The sequence below is a fragment of the Taurulus bubalis genome, assembly GCF_910589615.1.
Source record: "Taurulus bubalis genome assembly, chromosome: 8".
NCBI classification, from domain to species: Eukaryota; Metazoa; Chordata; class Actinopteri; order Perciformes; family Cottidae; genus Taurulus; species Taurulus bubalis.
The window spans coordinates 10,944,145-10,966,893 of record NC_136596.1 but is presented as its reverse complement, the minus strand read 5'-3'; the positions used below and the strand labels follow the sequence as shown (position 1 = coordinate 10,966,893).

The following is a 22,749-nucleotide window of genomic DNA, read 5'->3' as shown; positions in this document are numbered from 1 at the left end:
TCAGATTTTAAGTATGATGATTTAATAAACAACATAAAGCTTTCATCAGAATAAAGGGATGTGAAATAATGCATGATTCAACTAGCTGAACCCCACCCCGTCTCCCCTCCCTCTCTGCTGGTGGCAGGGATGCTTGATAGAGATGCAGTCTGGAGTTGAGCAGGAACAGAGAGTAAGAAAAAGAGCGTGGAGACTGAATTATAGAGAATTTAGACTTTCATATTCATAAATTCATCATGGCGCTGCGTGACTTTATAAAGGACTATTTTCTTGGTTTCTGGGACTATGAGACACCAAAGGTGATGGTGGTTAAAAACAAAACTCTTGGAGTCATATACAGAAGCGTTCAGTTTCTTGTGAGCACCTATTTCATCTGGTAAGCTTCATGTTTGTGTACTTGCATGCTAAAACGACAATCTATGTAACTAAAAAGGCTTTAGTAACTTCACTTTGTTAATTTTCCTTCATATTTTGTTATCATGTGTTTGTTCTAATGCTTCATTTAGGATTGAAGAACTATACAATTGTTTTTTGTCAGTAATATGCTTTTGTGAAAAAAATGAGTGTATACTGATTGCAATGTGATTTTAAATGTTCTTCTCATTTGCAATTAACTGCACAAACAAACCACATAATGATGGAGACACAATTGATGGGCTAAATAATTTAACTCCATGTCCATTAGTATACATGTTGTTTGAATTTAGAATACTTTGAATTTGTGAAGATATGATTATCATGTCATTGTTTCAAATCCGAAGCTATTTATTAGATTAGATGACTTTAGTTTTATGATTGAATTGCATCAGATTTTCTTCTTCTCTTGGCATAGAGGGCTGAACAGAGCCAGAGTAATCTGATACCTCCAATACAAATCAACGTCATGACAGAAAATGTGATGTTGCATCTGTTTGCTCTACCATCCTGAAGGTATGTCTTCATAAGTGAGAAAGCCTACCAAGATAGTGAAACTCGACCAGAGAGCTCAGTTTACACGCTCATGAAAGGCACAGCAGTTCATGGCGATGAGGTCTTGGACACTGTGGAGTATGCTCGACCCTCAGAGGTGAGTCCAGAATAAATGCTGCAAAACAATCAAGGAAGTCTCTGGCAACATCATTGTGTCCTCACGCCAGAGTAAATCCTACCGACTAATAGTATTTTTGTGGCATTTTCCTCACAGGGTGGTGATGTGATTAGTACAATATTGAGACGAGAAGTTACCTATAATCAGAAGCAAGGAAACTGCGCAGAGGTGAGAGGTCAACAAAAGCTTTCTAAACAATAACATCTAGTATGCAAGAACATACAATGTTGTAATGGGTCTTATTTCACTTCAGTATTTCAATGTTACCAATGCCAACTGTACGAGCGACTCTGACTGTGTGAAGGATGAGGTGGACTTTGATGGCCATGGTACTGCTTTTACTCTTCACAAAACCATTGGTCAAGCTTTGTTGGTCTGTATTTGCCACATTTTGTAGCTGTTTTAAACACTTTCTTATAGGCAAAAGGACTGGCAGATGTGTTCAGTACTACAACCACACCTTCAAAACCTGTGAGATCCAAACTTGGTGTCCTATTGAGGAGTATGCTGTAGTAAGGTAAGGCAAATGGGAGATAATCCTCCCCACGGTTGAACGTTCAAGCACATGTTTTAAAGAATCCGAAGGAAAAAGGAATGGGAGAAAAGTCCTCACATATCTCAAACTATGAACAAAATAAGTAAAACCTTAAAAGATTACAAAGCTATATTAATACTGTACTATTCAAGAGATTTATTTCGCATCACTATGCAGATGAGTGTACAACTGTGAGATAATGATGAGTTCACAAGACAAAGCTTGGGGGGTTGCAAGTCAAAAAGGTTGTTACCACTTGCACAAATGATAGTTAGATCCATGGATGATGGGCCCTAGTTTTAGGGTGTCTGTGCCAAGTACCAATGGATGGTTGGGCCAAACAAAGTAACGGGATTCACAAAAGTATAGACTTGCTGTCAAAATAGTAAGATGGTCGAAACAAAGTAAAGATCAATGTCCCCAATCGGGAAGTACAGCACAGTAACCAACATGCACATAGTCCACACGAGTAAAAGTTTTTTTTTTGACTGAATTACCGAATCAACAATGAAAAAAACTGTTGTAATAAAAGAGAAAGACACAACAGAAAAGGCATTTGGGGACAAAATGGTGGTAAACATTTAAACTGAAACCAACTGATAATGGAAGAAACAAGATTCCTCTGATTATTTGGTGTCTTCAACAGAGAACCACCACTAATGAAGGCCATCAATTTCACAGTGTTCATCAGGAACTCTATCCACTTCCCCAGATTTAAAGTGCAGAGGTAGAGTGTGCACACACACACACACACACACACACACACACACACACACACACACACACACACACACACACACACACACACACACAAACACACAGCCACAGAGAGCTGCAGACATTCAGAAGAGCTCCTGTTCTTGTCCTTGGCAGGGGAAATATCAAAGGTGCGTCAACCAAGCGTGGCATGCAGAAATACCTCAATAAGTGTCATTATCATGAAGAGAAAGAGCCCTACTGTCCAAACTTCAAGCTGGGTTACATCGCAATTGAAGCCAAGGAGAACTTCACTGAGCTCTGCAAGACTGTGAGTAAAATATGTCTTCTTAGACCCAGATGTCTTATTTTAAACAATGCATACTATATGCTATGATATTTTAAAGACGTATGTGTTAAAAATGGCCTACTTTGTGACAATGTAGTATAGCTTAAGAAGAGATATTGTGTGTTGTTGTTCAGGGAGGAGTGATAGGGGTTTTCATCAACTGGAAATGTAACCTGGATCTGGATTATTCCCACTGCAAACCCACATACTCCTTCCGTCGTCTTGATCTCCGGAAGGATCAGGCCAACTCTGGTTACTATTACAGGTGAGCTCCAACACCCAACACTAACCATTTCTGTTCAGCATTTTAAGCTGCTTTTGGTAATTGTCCCAGCCTTAACCATTACAATTGCTGTGTAATTGTGCAGGTTCGCCAAATATTACAGTAAGGATGGGGTAGAGTTTCGGACACTCATCAAGGCCTACGGCATCCGCCTGGATGTCATAGTTCATGGACATGTAAGTGGAAACTCTGTCATTTATTTCCATTGTACTGTGGCTGTCATTATGCTATTTACATGTCATTATTTTTCAGGCTGGTAAATTCAGTCCCATCCCAACCATCATCAGCATGGTGACTGCCATGACTTCAGTTGGGATCGTGAGTCATCCCTATGTTAATTTATTATCTTGAGACTTTAAAGTGAAAGCTGTCGCTCTTTGCAAAACAATCGGATATTTCTTTTCATGTCGCCCCTCTAGTGTACCCTTTTCTGTGACTGGATCCTGCTGAATTGTATTGACAAGAATGAAGTCTATAGTGATAGAAAATTTGATGAGGTGAGTAAAAGGCATCATTTATTCAACCTCAACACATTCATTAAAGGTTTAATATCTCTAAAAAATGAGCTCAAGAATCCATTTTCACAAATATAAATGTATTCATGTACATCATTTGGTAACAATAATGTACTTGAATACATTTATAGTAAAACTATTGATGGTTGAAATGCATGCTGGCTCACTAAGTGAAGGATGTGTGTCCTCCACAGGTTATCAAGGAGCCCGCAGTGCCTCTTTCCACAGAACTCAGCTACATCAACAGCTTCGGCTCAAACCATTCAGACCTGTCAGATGGCGTACCCCTGTAACGTTGTCACAGTCGCCTCAGTCCCCTCAGTCCCCCCTGCCGATGTGGACATCAGCTGACTGTGAGCAACTCTGAGTGGTTCCTCAGGTGCAGCAGCTCAGTTATGGGCTGCCAGCGGCCACCATGCTGTTGTCAGTGGAAATGAACTGACAGAGTACCAGTGACAAAGGAGGCTGGTCATCTCAAAGTCTCTGCCTGTGCAATGGATTCAGCTCATATATCATTTCAAACCTTAATGTCGTGTGTGACAATGAAGTTAATTGTTTCTTTCACTTGAAATGACATGCATTAACATTGGCGTATTGAGGAACATTACAAACTATGCTCATTTTTATCAGTGTATTGTAGACATTCAGTGCAATAAATGTCTTCTATCAACTCACGTTCATACTGGGTTTTACTATACTATTATATCATGAAACCTTGACCTCTGCTCTTATAAATCTGCATTATTACAAACTAAAATATGTTTGAAGAACCATAACGTTCTGATTCGTTTCCTTTGTCTTTCAACCTCCTGTGTTCAGGATAACGATAGATACAGGAGGAAACAGCCCGGAGACACACAAGGAGAGCAATGAGCAGTAATCAAATAACACTGATATTTCCCATGAAATGGTTTCTCTAACAAGATTGTGGGAAGAGTGAATCCGTCTGGATGCCTGAGAGCAATACAAACGTCAGTGGTGAAAAATGACTTAAGACAAAGGTCTAATGGATCGATATCTGCCATGATGGATGGAGCAGCACGATACAGTCGCATGCCATTTGGAATTTGTTTATGACCTGTAAAGAGCTGCAAATTCATATAATGATCCATCTTCAACATAGTGGTTGTTTTAATCAAATCCAGAGCTAAGCTCAATAACGGCTGTCTGTTCTAAGATGTTTTTAATAACAATTGAAAATGTAATGGCAGTAAGTCAGTGCTTCTTTGTCCGTCATCCTACACGTACATCATCGTCAGTGAGACGCTCTAAAGAGCCGATCTACTTGTGCCTGAGATCAGTCTGAAATGTGATTACTTGTCTGGGAGACGTCATCTGTGGGGTAACGAGGTTACAGCGAAGGACGTGCATGGGTTAAGATCACGATCCAGACCCGCTCAGTGAACAAGATGCTCACATTCAGCAACAGTAAAAGCAAAGTTCACAACCAGCCAGAAACACCTGATCGTGTCATATCCCCACTGTGAAAATTGTCGGACTTCAAGGTTCAGATTTTCTAAATACCTTCTCAAACATAAAACTCAAAACCGGAGAACCTAAATTATCTTTGAAATTAACAACAAAGCAATTTGCAATAAAGCATCTAGCATCCGACATGTGTTTTTCGTGTTGCTCTGTGAGTAGTCCCAATAAATGGACGGGGTCAAGTCAAAGTAGTTCAGGTCACAAGCCACAACCGACACATTAGCAGCCAAATGGGGAGGAAATACGTGATGGCTAATTAATGAAGGTCCAATGGCACTCAAGATGTTTGTGCTTGTTCATTTGAGGCAGAACTGCAGTGCATTTCTACAGCACAGAGTAAAATAACTGAGCAATGAAAGCATTTAGATTTCCTTACAGTTAAAACACAATATTTATTAACAGTCACAAAATGAAATAATTTTATGGCACAATCAAGACTTAAAACATATATACAGTCCATATATTTCTCTTTAAACCTATTCTGATTACAATCAGTCATCGTCGAGGCAGATGAACAAGTTCATAAAAAGTGTCCGACTAGAGTTGTTTCCAGATTGAGAAGTGGTTGCCTAGTAGGGAGGGTTGGAGGTCACATTCATTGAGCATTCTGCTTGATCTGTGGGCTCATTTCAAGCAACCAGGCAATGGTCTCCTTCAGGAAGGTCATGCTGTAGTGGGACGCGATGTTGCGAAACACTGTGATCTGCTCAGATAGGCTCTTTTAAAAGGAAGAGGGGGACAAAAACAGCTGTTAGAACAACGTAAAATGGGAAGAATCAAATGATATTATCACTAAATTGAATTGATGTAATGAATTTGAGAGTAGGAACCTTGATTGGGAACGTGAGGTCAAAGTCTCCGGCACATCTGCAGTACACAGGCATGTTTGCTTCCTTCACTCCTTTACATTTTGTACACACCTAAAATCACAAAGTCTTTTTTAGCAGTGAGGCAGCTTCAGCTAAATTATTAAGTGTTGTATTACATATTTTGACCATGAATGAATTCTTCAATCAACATTTTAAATGATTGTTTTGATACTGATGGTACCAATAAGATTACTGCCCTACTAAATCTTTACAACAGAGAATCCCTTTTCAATAAGCTGTTTTTTTCTACAAAGATTTCTTTTGCATTTGCCTTATTTGATAGTGACAGTATTCTGTATATACAGAAAGAAAACATGGATGGATGGACAGAGAGAGAGAGAGAGAGAGAGGGGCGTGACATACAACACATTACAGTTCATGGTGTATATATTAACCATGAAGGACAACGGACAACCCTCAAACTGTTATCTAGTTAGTAATTTATTCTGTATAAAAAAAACACACACATAAGTGTCACTTACCAGGTCCTGTAGAGTGTAGCTCATCAGTTTCTTCTGCAGAGCTTCCACCAGAGCCATCTCAATACACTCAGTCTCATACTGTGCCTGGCAGTTGGAGCAGAACCACTGAGGCAAAACCGATCCATCCTGAGGAGAGGCAATAACGGTTTATCTAACTGGAATCAGGAGTAACAACAGCGTTAAATATTATGCCAGCATATTAATGCTCCTCCTCTCACTTGTGCCACAGATGGGTCCTTGCAAAGGTCGAGGTCACGACAGAAATTGCAGTGGTGGCAGATGACCTCTGGCAGGATGTAGGAGCTACAGGGGTCACAGAACTGGGCTTCCCCTGAAAACTCTCCGACGTCCACCAGACGCAAGAGGTCTCTCTTCAGCTTGTTCACCTGGTTCACAATGTTGGCATCCAGGGAAAGGACCTGGACAGACAAACGATGGAATTGCCGTACGGTGAAAGGAAAATCATGACGTCACGCAACAAGTGAAAAAAAGCTTTGCAAGTTGCAGTACTTAGTAATATTGTAAGTTGGAGTACTTAGTAATATACCTGGCAGACATATTTGATAAACTCCAGTGCTGGGTTGTTGAGTGGCAGGTGGGATCCAGGCAGGACGGGGAACATCTCTGAGGCCTGGTTGACACCCCTGGTACCAGTCACCTTCTTTTGGATTTTTTGAGTGATGGTGAAAAAGTTTTGTGTCAGCTCATTGGCAACATATTCCTGGGAGAAGGAGATCATTCCTGTGGGGGAGAGAAAAAACATTTCATCTGAGAGGAAATCGATCTAAATACAATTAAAAGTGTATAAGTGCAATCGACACTTGTCTGTGGCGACTCTAATGAGTGTAATATGGAGTTTCTGTAAAACACAAGGGAACTCTTTAGTAGCCAAAATATCTTACCAGGAAGAGCACTAAAATCCCCCACGGCCTGCTGGGAAGCCTGGCTGCCGCCACGTCTTTTGACTGGCGTTGCTCCAGGAGCGTTCCGTCTCAGCTCCTCTTTCATGCTTTGATAGACCGCTGCAATGTAAGCTGGCGTGGAAAGTTTGTGCGTAAGAATTGGTAGAAAGAGAACACCAAAAAAAATCAATTGAGTATAGATGTATTTTTACCGGAAACAATCATGAGGAAGTATTTCTGGCAGGAGGCAGTTTGGGGCAGATACTGCATGATGTTCCAGTTGCTCTCAATCAACTCCTCCACCTCCGTCTCTCTGTCACCATCATCTTCCTCAACATCTGCTTCATCCTCGTCTTCATCTTCACTGCCTTCCACACCTCCCTCAACCTGGCTATTTTTCTTCTTTTTGGCTGCTTCCTGGTAAAAAGAAAAAACATGGAGGAATGAGTTTGTCTTTTGCTACAATAAACATTGCAAATATATTGTAAGGCAGAAGTTACAGTTTTAAAATTACCTCTCCGCATATGCTGGAGGGCAGTTTGCCCTTTACACCGCCGTAGTTGGATGGATCCATCCACAGCAGAAACTCCCAGCATCGGGAGAAGGAGATGGACAAAGAGTGGAAGATTTCCCTGGAGTGGATGCTAGAAGAGAAACAGCCAGGGAGGTCATTTTTCAGTTACAATATGACGAGAGACTGAAAAGTCAGGTTTAAAAAAACAAAAACAACTTTTGAGAAATTTTAGGGATGACTACTGTACTTTCAAAATAATTTAAACACAGGTAATACTCATTCGCAATATTTGCCAAACAGTTAAAATGATTAAGTTCAGAAATGCTGCTTTAATGCTGAACGTTTGGTGTTAACCATAGCAATATTTCAGTAACCAAAATCTCCCTAAGATACACTATTTACGGTTTATATATTGGCCTACCATTAGTCTAATGGACGGTTCTCCACTTTTAGGTTTACTTTACAGTATTCACTTCCCATGATGGAGACCGCAATACAATCTATGAGTAACAGCTAACTGTTCTAATGGGTAATTATGTTTTTCTTCTGATTTTAGTGTTCCGACTTTAACTTCAAACTACTGAAGACAAACCTAACACAAATATGGACTACTTTAATAAGTATGACATTTATAAGTATAAAATTGCATAAATCTAGTGATTACATTCCTTCATAATGCAAATATCTATACACCCTCTCTCCAGAGGGTAAATGTCTGACCTGTTGGTGATGTATTCCACGTAGCCGATGGCATCATCTATTCTGCGTTTCTTAGTGCACAACATGATCCTGTTGAAGTTTCCATACACCACAGTAGAGCCGAGACGTTTGAACTCTGAAACCAACCTGACAGCAGAATAAGAGAATGATTAGCAAACAATGACAGTGTTGCCGTTACGCATATAATAGGTAGAGATATATCAATGCGATATATAAAAAGATCCAAGCATCATGATTAGAATCACAATTCACACCATTTTATTACAATTCCCAACAGTGATCACAAATTTAATCCAATTCAAAAGCAGACAACAATATTTGACAGCTCAAGGACAGCGCAGCAAATCAAAAACTAAATTAATAGTTTGGCCCTCACAGGTGGCTGATACATCAAACAAAAGATGTACCACTATGACAACATATGTGACAAAATAAACAATAGATGTTTTTTGCAGTATAGAGAACGATGTGGCACTCACTGTAGAAACACCTTCTTCATCATGTTGTGCAAGGTGCGGTGCAGTGCGGGGTCGTAGAGCAGAGAGCTGGGGGAGCGCAGCCAGCGGTAGAAGTGCATCACCTGGTTGTCTGCGTACACGTTATGGTACTGCGTGATCTCTCTGACCCATCCAACCACCATGCTCTTCAAGATCCTGCTCATACAATACAAGGTGATTAAAACACGATATGTTTCCTTGCCCCACCTGTATTGTTAGACGATATGCATGTGGGTTTAAATAGTCATATACAACAGATGTTTACACACCTGAAGGTGTTGGAGCAGAGAGCAGTCTCATCATAGCTGGCGAGAGCGCTAGCTCCCTGGTTCCCCGACATCATGTCCTCCAATGAGGCCTGCTGGATCACATCAAAACTGACCCCCAGACTAGCTCCACCCTCCATGTCATTGACATGTTGTGATTGGAGGATGGTGTTAACGGCCAGGCTCTGCAAGTCCAACTCCACACACACTGAAAGAAACGGAAACCAGATTGTCCATAAAGACAGAGAAAGACGCTTCATAACATATACAGTTGCTTTATGAGCTTTTGCGTCTTCTTGGACGCAGATTAAGTGTGTTCCTGGTGTGTGAGCACCTGTGGAATAGCATCCTTGAGCATTGATCTCCACAGAGCCCCTGTCATCACTTTCCATGACCAGGCGACTGTCATCGGCCTCTCTTCCTCCGAGGTCGGGCCTGGCTGTGGGCGAAAGCCACAGCAGGTGGTTGTGTTTCCGGAGATGTCTTGCCAGGAACAAGTCTGAGCCGAAGATGGACACATCTTGAGGCAAGTTCCCCACAGGTAAGTGGTAATACCTGAGAGCAAGAGACATTGGATGAGTTCAAATGTTTCCTGAAACAAAATCTGAATGCTGTCAGCACAAATTCCAAACTGAGAATAGACTTCCTTAGACGACAAAGAGAGCATGCTGGGGTGTTGGTAGAGAAGATGAAATCCACAGAGCTAGCAGTGTGTGGTTTGTACCTGGCCATGTCGAAAGCCTGTGACAAGCAGCTGTCCAGGTTGAGGTAGTGGCGGATCATGCGTCGGGCACCGTGCCGTTGCCAGTCCAGCACGTTATAGCTGATCTCATCAACCACATGTACCGGAACGACGGGAAACTCTTCAAGCACCGGCATCCCTGCTGCCAACCGCCGCAAATCCCAGTTGGACTGCACCGCGATGAGGGTGGGCCCGCGGCGCTCCTCCTGTAAACGGCAACAGACACTTGAACATCAACGATTTAGCCATATGAACAGAAGTAGCAATATGGGTGCATGTAATGATTAGATAGTTAGGTCTTTTAATCGCTCCAGTGTGTTTTACCTTGTAGTTTAGCAGTATGCGTTGAAGGGCGCGGTTAATAGCCTTCGCGTCATTTTCAGCTCGGACCTCAAAGTTGTGTTTCTCTGGAGGCAGGAGTTCTTCGCTCGTTTTCTCCAGGAGAGCAATGCGCTCGACTGTATAGAGGTTAGTCAGGTTGGGCATCTGGTTGCTTCTGACCTTGGGAGGTAAAATAAAGACAGACCGTAAGGATTGTTTTCTGCCAGCTGGAAAAGGATACATCGATATCGGATTTATTTCTTCTTTGGTAAATACAAAATCTACGATTAAGCTTTCGCTAAAGACGCCATGCATTTGTTGGCACTGGAGGAACCTCACTTGACAGGAGTCAAAACGGCAACACGATGACCTTGGAAGAAATAAAGACATGTTGAAGAAATAAACATGTTGTTCTTACTGTGTCCAGGACAAAGATGCTGGCTTTGCGCTGAGAGGGGATGAAGAGGCCAAACAGAGCCTTGTGACCCTGACTGTGATGATACAGGTACATGTGGCGAACACTCCCTGAGAAGAGCGGAAACATAACACCACCTTGTAAAACTGGTTCCAGATAAAGTTAATGTGCAGGATCACATGATTAAACGGCAAAATATTAGGCAAATGGTCAATAAAAAAAACAATAATCCCTATAAGATCATCGCAACATCAATTCAAAATGACCAGTGTTAGGCGGGTCTTACCAGGTTCTAGGTAGCTGAACTGGGCCAGAGACCTCCTCTCCAGATGCTCCAGGTCAAACGTGTCAGCCTCCCTGCCCGCCAGATCCCTCACGACATGTTTATTGACCATACACACACATCCGAGCTGCACCAGTGCACGAAACAGCAACGGGACCTGAAAGAGAGCATTCTGTTTACTATAACATACAAGCTGGACTCACACACAAAAAGCATCATGAGTGAGGTTATGAAAACCTCCTGGAGGTGTATAAATGATACCTGTGTTTCATAAACTCCTTCAATGTCCGGAGCAGACAGGTCAGCGTTGATCTCATTGATGTGCTCCTGGTACATGTCCTCTGGTACACAGTACTCATAAAGGTAGTACACTATGTTGGAGCGAGGCAGCAGGCGGTTCACCTGAAGACGGGAAAAAGTATTTGGTCAACCTTTTTAATGAGACACAATTTAAAAAATGGAAATGCATTTTTTTTTTACTACATTTTCTTATTGCATGCCTTTTTGTACGTGGCTCCCTCCTCCTGTTTTGGGACTTTCTGATTGACATAGAAGACCCGAGGGATGTTGAGCTTCATGCAATGGAGGTCATTTCCAATCACAGCCCACAACTTGTACAGACCAGGATGACTAGTCTCTGCAATCTGAGAGGAACAAGTGAGAAGATTAGAGGATTTTCTTTGGATTTTGGTATTTGTTAAACTGACTTGAGGATGATAATGGGGTGACTTTCCCTCACCTGCACAATTTGCCACGGCATGTCCAGGATGCTGCGTGCTGTTCTGCGGAGGAAGCTTCCCAGGCCGGTGGTGGGGCCATCTCTGATCACTCCTCCTCCTACGGGTTGAGCTTCACCATCCAGCAGCCTCCTCCTCTTCTTTCTCTCCTTCCTCTGTCTCAGCTGCAGCTCCCACTTCTTCTTATGGTAACGCAGCCACACCAGCCGTTCCGTCTGTATACAGACACAATCGTTCTTTGAACGTTTTGCAATATATCTTCGGGAATACGAGAACAAATTGTCTCAAAATATCTGTGTCATGTCCAATATGTTCAGACGGCATAAGAATATTAGAATATTTCCTGAAGAAGAGGAATCATCTGACCCAACAGGCAACACTTTGTGCTTGTTGCCGTTAGCTTACCCGTGTCTTTCCCATAGGTGGGGGCGGCCCCAGAATCTCTCTCCAGGACTGAGTGAGCTCGACATCCTGAGACTCCACCTGGCTGTCTTCTCCCTGAGAGGCCCGCTTACGCTTGGTGCTGATGAGGATTGCTGGCTGCAGAGGTTTGGCTGGCCTACCAAAGTCCTCTATGTCCGCAGTTTGGCCTGCTTCAAGAGGCTGATGGGCCACCTGAGAGAAAAGAGGCCATTCAGAAAAAACGGTGCATATTGGGGGCACAGGATGTGCTAGTGGCTGGAGACACAGTCTCTAACCAGAGGAAAGTCAGCTTGGTAAACATCTGCACATCCCTCGGGTTTCTGACATCAGACTGTGTTGACAGTTTGACAGAACATTTAGCTGTGAGGTGAACAAACCTGTCTCTTGCCCTCACTGGTGAACAGCTCGCTGATTTTCTTTTGTTTGAAGATATCATTTTTCTCCAGGAGTTTCTTGTGAAGCCAGTCTGGGTGCCTCACTCTGGGTACCGGATTCTTCACCTGATGACACAATTAAATTATTATCTATACATCAGCCAAGGGTAGAGGTTGAGATTAATGAAATGTGTTGGATTTTTACCTGTTGAAGAGCTGCAGGGATGGTGATAATTTTCTGGATGGCACTTCCCAACCGCTCTATGTAATAACTCCAATCAAGAATCTGAAAAGGCCCACCAACAGACATTTTAATGTCAGAGTAAATTCACAAAGACAACTTAAAGGAAGTGCATTCAAGTCCATAAAATGTTTGTTTACAAACTCACAGTGCGGATGTCCAAGTCATGCAGGCTGGGCATTTTCAACCACTTACGAAGGAAATGTTTCTTCACACTGGGCTCGGCCTGAAAGATGGCCAGAGGAATGGCTCTGATGGAGAAAGACACAAATCAATGAGTGTTAAACACAAAGCGTTTATTTCACGAAGTGCTTGTTCTCCACAAACATTTACCATCTGACATCATTTTATTTGATCCATCAACATCAGAAAATTTATCAGATCTATTATCATGGCAGTGTTTTTTTTTCAACTAAGTAGTTTTTGTACATGTTTAGACATTTTGTGGCCTTATTGGACAACTTACAGTGTAGCTAGAGATGGAAAAACCGGGAGAAGCCAGGCTAAAGCATGTGGATGAAGTTGTATCTTCATGACTGCCATCATGGCTAACCGGGACACTTATGGACAAGGGAACACCTCTACGTTTCCTAATACGACAAGTCGAAATGTCCACCATAAAAAAAAAAAGACCCATGGAGACCACAAACAGCCACTCACACCTAGAATCTGTCACGCTTTCAACCTGCTTACACATCGTGACTTTGATATCAACGGGTAGACATTTTACAGAAGTTATACAATGTTAAAGAACGTCTTGTGTAAGAGTTTGAGTAATAAAAGTGTATTTTCAGAGCTGTTGTCCCACCTTTCAGTGACAGGCGAACCTTCGGGTTTCCGGGAGATGACATAGCGACAGCTCAGACCAGCATCTTTCACCATTTGGTCTCCGAGGAACTCAGCCAGTCTCTTAGCTGTGCTGATAGACAAGGACTTCTGCTCTCCGTAGTCCTCCAGCCTTCTGGACATTGAACGATTCTCTGAAATCAGTTCAAACAGCTCCACATCTGGCATGTTGGCAGCCTGGAAAACCAATGAAATAAATAAATCAGCTTTTGTTAAGAACACCTTCTCTGCATACAATACTTATTTTCAAATATTTGCTCAAGGCCTGGTTAACCTAAGTGACACAAAACATGTCTGAAAGCATAATGTGAATATCGTGTAATACTAGAATGTTGTTTTATACATTTTGATCACAGGTTTTTACCTTGCTGTACAGAACATCTAGCCAGTAGTCAGCCACTTTGGCCACAGAGGCGTACACCTCATCCAGATTGGTTCCTTTGAGGAAAGCCTCAAACACTGACGACTGAAAAATCTTAATGAGCTGGAGCTCTCCTCTTCTCTTCACTTCAAAACCCTTCAACTCAGCCAGAGAGCCATCTTCATTAAACACAGCGTACCTAAAATTAACAGAGGAGACTTCAATCATAACTATGGAACATTTTAAATTGAACTGTGACCATTCACCAACGTTGGTAAAAAATCCATCCGAGCCAGATGGGACAGTCTAATATGACATTTAATCACAGAAAAACAGAATCCTCTCGCGCTTTACCTTTTCTTCAGCTTCTTCCCTTCCTCCTTGGAGGCAGGCAAGATCATGGCCAGATACGGTCCGTCCACCTCAAAGAAGATGCTGTTCTCCGACCTGATGTTGTAATTGAGGGACGCAGGATCGATCAGCTCGTGGTACTGATCGTTGGTGAAGCTCTCCTTCACCAAGATGTTCAGCATGGCCCCCGGGTAAGAGATGGTCACCGTGGACTTCTTCTCATTACTGGTTTTCACCACAAAGTTCTCAGGGAAGGTGTTGGGCAGGACACACCAGATACCATCAGTGTCCAACTCGAGGGGCCTCCTGAGTCGCAGAACAGTAGAAGGGACAGACGTGGTGAGTGCCAAATTGAAATGGATTGTTTTTTAATTCACATTTTAGGAAGTTTGGTGATTTCATCAGGCAAGAACGCGCTATTCAAAGATAACTCAGTCATGCAACTGTAATATGGCCCGCAATACAAACAACATCTGCTACTAAAGTAAATGGGATCGGAGCAAAAGAGTCAGACAAGAACGATACAGCAGGCGCTGGATACAAGCCCAAATGTTGGCAAGAAACTGCTGATAATACGTTTGTTAAACAAGGCGGTGGATCTTTTCCAGCTCCATCTTTCCTGAGTTGGAGCTGACCAAAGAGGTAATTTTTGCGATGAGGTATCTCATTATCGGTGTGACGCTCACCCTATTTGTTCGATGAGCTCTCTGGCCTGAGTGATGATGTTGGCTCCAGTGTAGCACACAATGCCAGCCATCTCCATGGAGTACCAGCGCGCCCTGATGGAAACACGAAGGCAGCACAGACATCAGCTCTGCAGCACAGTGCCGTTAATCACTCAGGAATGCCCAATTTCACCGGCAGCGAAGGCTTAAGAGCTCATGTAACAGTGCAAGCAAGAATATATTTGATTGATGAAAACTGTAGTTTACTCCTACCCTTTCCTCATGACGTAGCCGTAGAAAGAGTTCAGAATACATTTGTGAGCCAGCTGAAGAGAATCGTACAGGATCTCCATGTTTTTGCAGCGCTTCATCTCAGCAGCGTCTCCGCTGTCCTGAGCTGCTGACAGTTTCTTCTTCCACACCTTGAGCAAAGGTAGCAAGTACTTTACAGCGAGTCATTTTAATGGGCAAGAAGACTTTCAAGCACATAGTGCAATTACAAATGTTTAACTGTCAGAAAGGAGAAAAAAAAAATCATTCATAACGTATAGAAATATGTAATGAATTGAAAATACCATACAATATGAGGATGATTTGGATTTAATTTACTGTAAATACCAAAATGTACCTTGTGAAGTCCTTTGAATTCGTAACGCCGATCTCTGAAAGCTCTCACGGTGTCCACGTAGAAGGAGTTTTCTCTCTGACAGATGGTGGTGACTCGCTCCTCCCGCTTGGTGACGTGTGTCTTCTTATAGGCCCTCTTACAGTAGTCTGAAACAAAGACAACATGGCTCAAACTATGGTTTGGTAACCAGTAATTAAGAATGCTTATATACCCCTAATGAAAATAAAAAAAGGCAAGAAAAGAAGAGTACCTGCCAGACGTTTCTTCTCATGTTTGGCCTGGTCCTCCCTGTTCAGATTGTGGAAGGCCCGAGGTGGACCGTTGGGGAAAAACGGTGGGAACTTCTCAGACTCAAGTTGCTGCTGGATGCGGTGGAACTCACTGCGGCTTGCAGGCACTGCAGACGGAGGGAAAAGTGTGAATTTATTTTTACTGTATTCCACATGAACACGGTAGATGCACTGCAGGTTGAGTCTTTTAAACTCATCAGTTCTTTGTCGTAAACATAAGAACACAAGTATACAATAATGACTTACTGATTTCCCCTCTCCATTGCCAGGACATACTCCTCTGGCAGGAGGCCCCAGGCTTGTTGAAATCACAGGCAGCACAAGTGGCCTCATCAACCATCGCGGATGGCTGTAAAAGTAGAAAATGAAGGTTTGAATTTCATGCTTTTCTATATTTTTCATCCAGTGCGTATAGCTTTGGACTTTTCTTTTACCTGCAGGCGGTTGGTGAGGATGATATTGGGGTACATCGCCGCAACGTCCAGATGGTAGATAAGGGGGCATTCAATCCTGTTTGGGACCTCCTTCAGGGAAGTCAGCTTCTTTTTAATCTCCTCGCAAACCTGAGAAGATAAATCATATTTTAGAACTTCCAACTTGTAAAAATCAATGCTCAAATTGGAGAAACTTAACAAAAAAGAAACACACTAAAAAGGAAGAAAAGAAAAGCCAGTATACCTCATTAAAGTTGGTGACTTGCTCAAAAGGTATTTTCTCCTCTTCCTCAATGGCATGCCGCATCGTCTTCTCAACTCTTTGCAGCAGGAAGTCAAAGGCAGCCGGGTTCTGTCAATGCACCAGACCAAACTGTCACGCTTAAAACAAACAGAAAGCAGTGAAGTGAAGAATCAGCTGTAAATTGAACTGAGAAGTACCATCTTGAAACGGCAGGGGATGTCACTGCGAAACACTCCTGACTCCAGCGCCTCCACGTGGCCGCCCACGTAGGTCTCAGAGTCCATGACGTGGCCGTCATCTGTCAGCTTGTTGAAGACCTGCTCCTGCTTGTTGGGGAAGACAACGTTTGCGTGGAAGGCCTGCACCATGAGCAGAGCTTCACACAGAGTCCCAGAACCTTTACGCAGCACCTGGAAGAAAATACATGATTATTTAAAAATGCATTATATCTTTTATTTATTATTATTTTAGCCTTTTATATACATATTTATTTTTTTACAAATGCACACAAAAGACAAACCTCATCAGGGTCCATGGGGATGATGGTGCACAGAGCAAAGATGAAGGGGTGAACATATTTCATGTACAGGTAATATGTGGCTACGGCATCTGACACAGAGTAGGTTGCTAAAGTCTGAGAAAAAAAGTAGAGAAAGAAAAAAGTCAACAAAAAAAAATGTTATTCTCTATTTCCGGAGCTGTAAAAACTAAGTCCATTCGTGTACCTGTGGCTCTTCAGTTGCCATGCGGCACATCTCCTCCGGGTCCAGCTCCACTGGGTCGTAGCCCAGTTTGGCCTTCGCTGCTGCCTTCAAATTATGACTTCCCACCGGCAGATAGCTGTCTCTCTTTACCCACCTGACACAGAAGAGAAGCAGGTTGGGAGGATGATGTTAGGAAATCTAAATCATTTAAACAAATCTCTGTGTAGGTTTACGTAAACCACACAGAGTTTGCACTCACACATTTAAATAGTGTCAGAGGGGTGCAAACCTAAAGCAGTCCATGTGGATGGCTTGACTGGACTTGTACTCTCCCTGGTTATCCTTCTGGAAACCGATCTCCCGGTACATGTCCAGTTCATGGAGCGAAGCCCGGGTCTCGATGAAAGGCCTTGAAAGAGTCGAAACACAGTGAGTGAGCTGAGCGACAAACATCAAAGGATATGAATAATTTGATAGAAACAGCAAATGACGGCTCACCAGTCAAAGAAGTCTCCGTTGTAGGTCACAAAGATGTTTGGCTTGGTTTCTTGAACGTGATCAAACCACCTCTTAATGAGAGCCGCCTGCAGCCAAAGTCAGGTCACCAAATGTTATTACACTAATGCAACCAGAGCGTTATATTTACACTGAACAAAAATATAAATGCAACACTTTTGTTTTCGCTCCCATTTCCCATATGTTGGAATAAAAAGATCAGAAAATAAAAGGTCATGTTGCCGATTAAACAGCATCACTATTACCCAAGTGTGCTCTTGGCTGGTCACAATAAAATACCATTATAAATGTGCTGTTTCATCTTGAAAAAAATACACTTATGTATTCAGCACTCTGAACTATGATTTGCAAAGAAGTAGTACTAACTTGGATTTAAACAAATTTGTGGCCGAAATTTGGTAAAGATGAGCCCTTTGAGTGCCTACAAAAAGTCTTTCAGATCTTTAAATTGAACTTGTGAAAAATAGGAGCGTTTATATATATTTATTATATATTTTCAAGTGTTTCAATCTTTGATGACACTCTAGTACATCTACCTCATCATCCTCGTTGAAAACAGTGAACGGGCCTTCATATTCAGGTTTGGGAGTGAATTCAAAATCTTCAATGTTGTCAGAGACAATCTCTCTGTTTGTGATTAGAAACCCCTAAAAAAAAGCAAACACAACGTTAGTAACACTGATACATACATTAATACGAATACAAATCAGAAATACAACTCACCTGTCCATCAATCATGTAGGAGATCATCATAATCTGATCGCTCTCTGCGTCCGGGAATTTGAGTGGAAGCTTGGTGGTCTCGATGTCGAAAGCCAAAACAACAGGGTCCTAAAAAAGAACAAAAAACAAAAACAAAGCTTTACTGAAGTCGCTGAATTAATGAAAGATCCCATGTTGCAACATCATTAATGAAATACTCATACTGGTCTCTCCACAAGATCATCTCTCCGAACAATCTCTGGTGGGTAAGCGCTGCCTCTGTATCGAACATTATACCAGTGAGCCTGAGAAATAAAGACAGTCGAGATCAGAACAACAAGCATCTGTATCTTTTAGAGCATCGGGACGACAGGAACCGTTCTTTACCACGTGGATCTTGAGGTCGATGGACAATCGCACATGATAGGGCACATCATACTCTCTCATGTCCACGATGTTGTCCAACTGGTCTGAAAGGTTCCTTGACGTCCCGACTTCGTCTGCTGAGTTCACATTGCCACCTGACAAGGCACTGAAACAACCAACAAAGGTGTCATCAGATCAATATTAAACTTGGAATAACAGTTTTTTTTATAAACTAATGGGACGGATGGTACCTTGATAACATTGAGGTGTAGGAGTCATTGGACTGCTCCCTCTCTCTGTTTTTGCGTACTGCCGGGGTGATCTCACGCTTGACCTTCATGAGGTCGTCCGTGTTACTGAATGAAAGTTTAATGTAGCTTCTCTTCAGGCCAACTAGGTGGTTCGGCTGAGGAGAACATTAAACAACACTTTTATTTTAGTTATATATATATATATATATATATATATATATATATATATATATATATATATATATATATATATATATATATATGAAACACTTTAACGCTGGCAAAAGACACTAAAAACTAAATTCTCACCAGGTCTAGGTCCTCTTTGGGGATAACTTCAAGCTTTGCCACCTTTCCTTGAAACTTTCTCGACAAGTACGAGGTAACTTCTCTCTCACAGTTCTGGAAGTAAAGTTGTCTTTCAGGAAAAAGTTGTTGAAAAGGATTAAATGGCATGAGAAGCAAATGACAAACACAGTCTTACCTTTTTAGTAGCAATGTAAAAATATGGCTTGAATGGGAGGGCCACCTACAGACAGGATACACATCAGGATCGACATGTTACAGCAGTGGAAAAGGCTGTGAGGTGTATGCACATTATTATGTTATTACAACATAATGTTCCCCCAACACACCTTAAACCTGCTTCCATCGTCCTGTATGAAATAATAGTCCACAGCACTGATCATCCTCTTGTCATCGTCCAGGATGTCAGCCTAGAAGTAGAAAAGTGTCTCGTTCAGGATCAGACACTCAAAAGGCCAGATATGACACGGTGTGTGTGTATACTTACAGAATGCATGTTGATCAGCCAGCCCGTTTTCTCCCCCGGCTCCTTCATCCTGTCGAAACCGAAGCGGGCATCCATCTCGTCGGTGAACTGAATCTGCTCCAGCCGCTTGAGGGCCGACGTCGCGGCTGCATCTTCCCTAAACACACATAACAGATACTTTAAACAACGGGCTGCTCATGTCATACAGGGTTCATACACATTCTGACCAATGGATTTCCATTGAGATTGGAAATTTGGTTTAAAGTCATAGATTTCCATGACTTTAAACCAAATTTCCATCCATGACCAATCATGTTGTAAAATCTCAGTGTAAACATGAAAAAGTGAGAAAGTGTATTTAAACTAACTATGATAATTCCAAAGCATACAGTATACCTTAAATGACACAAATGAATGAGAGACAATAGCTTGATTAAAAAAATAAAGATTTATATAGATGCCTGTATAGATGCCTGCATGGATGCCTGCTTATATTTTGAGAGTCTTTCTTTTAAAAGCATGAACGTCGTGAACACATGAATATAACACATTTCCAAGACTTTTTTAAAGGACTTTTCCAGGCCTGGAAATGACCATTTTAAAATTCCGTGACTTTTCCAGGTTTTCCATGACCGTAAGAACCCTGGTCATATAATGAGTATCACTAGAGTTTACTGTGTCCGTCTAGACTCCTTTCAAAGGGAGCATACGGTAAAATGAGACGGGGAATCAACTCACTGGTTTTCCTGGTCCCCTCCACTTTGTCCTCGCGCCGATTTGTACCGTCCACTGTTCTGCCATACCATCTTCTGTCGCGGTCTGCCGGCTGCGACACGGCGAAATAAAATTAACTCACGCTCAGTTTGTACAAGCGTGCCAGCAAAGCCGCATTTAAACCGATTTTGACGTTAATTCAAAGGGTCGACCTGCGGGTTTCTCCGTCGCTGTCGCTGTCACTGACGCTGCTTGTGTTTTCTTATTTTGGCGCGTTCTCGGAGTTGCCGCGAGAGCAGCACAGAGAAGAAGAACAAATATCGTGTATTATGAAGATAAATCACTCGGACCAAAAATGGAGAACCGTTTTACGGTCTGATTTAGTGGTAACGTAAAAGCTAAAAGTCATGGAAATCTTTGCCATCTGTCATTTATCCCATTTTAATTGAACAATGCAGAAGTTTCAAGGGACCAACTGCCATTTGTAGACCGAACAATTAGTTATTTATTTTCGCCCTGTTTTTAACCACAGCCTGACCGTGTTTACATACACGATCTTCGGAGGGGTTCCTTCTTCCTGGGAGGAGCTTGAAACCCCTCCCTGCACATGTTTACCATCCTGGCGAGGAGGAAGGTGGTGGTGTTGTGGACCGTGGTGGGAAGCTGAAAGAGAGACGGGACTGCAGGTAGGTGCAGTGGCATTATTTCCTACTGCTGTCAGGAACATTATTTAAACTGTAAAACCGTTGACAGCGGTGCAGCTCACGTTGTGCGGAGTTTGAGTAGTAGACATTGAAGAATGTAGCTTAAATCAAAGTAACTCAGAGTTACCGTTAAGTGGTTTGGCTGTCAGCTAACTCACTAGCTTGGTGTTTATTGCAACAACAACAACAACAACAACAATGACAGAGCAGTGCTGCCTGTTTTCTGTAGTGGTAAGACTCATTAGAATAATATGTTTTTACAACTGAATACCGCTTTTAAAAGTTAACTTAAATAATTTAAACCCGAGGTTTATGTCATTGATAACATTTACTGAATGTTTGATCTAACAGAACAGGTGGATTTTCCTGTCTTGCAAAAAATTAAATGCCAATTTTCTCCGAATTGACTTCCTTGAACATCCTGCTTTGTCTTTCACTTACGTTTATAGTGTATTGTGAGAAAAGAACAGTACACTTGTCTGTGTTTAGCTAAGTTTGGAGGTAATGAGCCTACATTTAGTCTGTGACATTTTGTGTACATTTTACGGTCGGGTGAGGTCAGTATGGAGCTAAAGTAACCACTCCCGTTATCTTCCTTTATCATATAGTGGAGTAACTAGTATTTGATGTAAATGATCAGTACTGTAAGAACTACTGGCTTCCAAAGGTTTAAAACAAATATGACGCATGAAATGAAAACTTTTGAATGCTATTCTTCTGAAGAAATGGTCTTGAATATTATGCTTCATCTGAAAAGTGATAGCTTAGCATTTTCTTTGTTTCAGTCAAAGTCAAAGTGCCTACAGAGGACAAATGCCTCCATGTTTCTGTATTGAATGTCCCTTTCACATTCATTTCTGATTTAATATATGTTTCATTTTGATTTGAAATACAGATTCAACCTGACATAAGGAATCCAAAAGTGTTTCACACAGATATTAATTTTATCCTTCATTTTTATGTATTTATTGTTGTGGCTTCAGATGCTCATTAATACTGTTTGTGTGTGTGTTTGTGCCTCCCCCTCCTCTCCCTTCATTCCCTCAGTGTTGACCTTTAGCCTATATGAAGCAGCCGCACTTGGCTCTCATGGCAGCTGTTACAGACAGGCTGATTACTGGACACTGGCTTGGAAAGGTAGCGTGCCAGACCCGACTGGTATAGTTCAACATAGCGATCTTGATTTGAAGATAGTGTTGTTAAAGTTGTAGTAACCCACGGATCTAATCTCAAATTACCCAGCATGCCTCTGTCCCGAGACGGTTTCTGTCCTCTGATCACCTCAAAAGTAATGTCTTTAGACTAGAATAGTGCACAGCCAGATATTCCACATAGCATTACCACAAAAAGGCACTTAATTGAGATCCAACTGATTTACATTGATATTTGAGAATACATAACTCTGAGAAATTATGTATTTAAATATTGTTTTACTTCAACTCTTATCGTGAACAAACCTTTTTAA

General features: G+C 41.9%; 2 protein-coding genes across 2 annotated transcripts; one reads left to right on the top strand and one right to left on the bottom strand.

Moving 5' to 3' along the window:
• Positions 1-230: 230 nt before the first annotated feature.
• Positions 231-3,758, top strand: p2rx2 (purinergic receptor P2X, ligand-gated ion channel, 2; the record flags this gene model as incomplete). Its single annotated transcript, XM_079222425.1, has 12 exons — positions 231-376; positions 931-1,066; positions 1,184-1,255; positions 1,341-1,416; positions 1,508-1,604; positions 2,269-2,349; positions 2,496-2,649; positions 2,802-2,932; positions 3,036-3,126; positions 3,203-3,268; positions 3,370-3,447; positions 3,660-3,758. Exons 1-12 carry the CDS (start codon positions 237-239, stop codon positions 3,756-3,758), a joined length of 1,221 nt encoding a protein of 406 aa, XP_079078551.1. The 5' UTR covers positions 231-236.
• A 1,751-nt stretch (positions 3,759-5,509) lies between these two features.
• On the bottom strand, positions 5,510-20,675 carry pole (polymerase (DNA directed), epsilon). Its single transcript, XM_079221906.1, has 48 exons — positions 20,605-20,675; positions 19,888-20,023; positions 19,730-19,810; positions 19,579-19,623; positions 19,404-19,496; positions 19,095-19,249; positions 18,865-19,009; positions 18,702-18,782; positions 18,499-18,606; positions 18,312-18,422; positions 17,758-17,843; positions 17,549-17,668; positions 17,281-17,413; positions 17,076-17,189; positions 16,753-16,965; positions 16,556-16,663; positions 16,312-16,440; positions 16,124-16,226; positions 15,838-15,984; positions 15,588-15,733; positions 15,233-15,381; positions 14,981-15,073; positions 14,298-14,600; positions 13,947-14,142; positions 13,545-13,759; positions 12,885-12,987; positions 12,701-12,781; positions 12,499-12,621; positions 12,104-12,313; positions 11,701-11,913; positions 11,462-11,605; positions 11,223-11,363; positions 10,965-11,118; positions 10,682-10,788; positions 10,267-10,443; positions 9,925-10,148; positions 9,535-9,755; positions 9,204-9,408; positions 8,917-9,090; positions 8,438-8,563; positions 7,718-7,847; positions 7,416-7,620; positions 7,204-7,335; positions 6,849-7,042; positions 6,520-6,720; positions 6,302-6,427; positions 5,781-5,870; positions 5,510-5,668 (listed from the first exon to the last, which is right to left on the bottom strand). Exons 1-48 carry the CDS (start codon positions 20,670-20,672, stop codon positions 5,546-5,548), a joined length of 6,882 nt encoding a protein of 2,293 aa, XP_079078032.1. The 5' UTR covers positions 20,673-20,675; the 3' UTR covers positions 5,510-5,545.
• Positions 20,676-22,749: the final 2,074 nt, after the last annotated feature.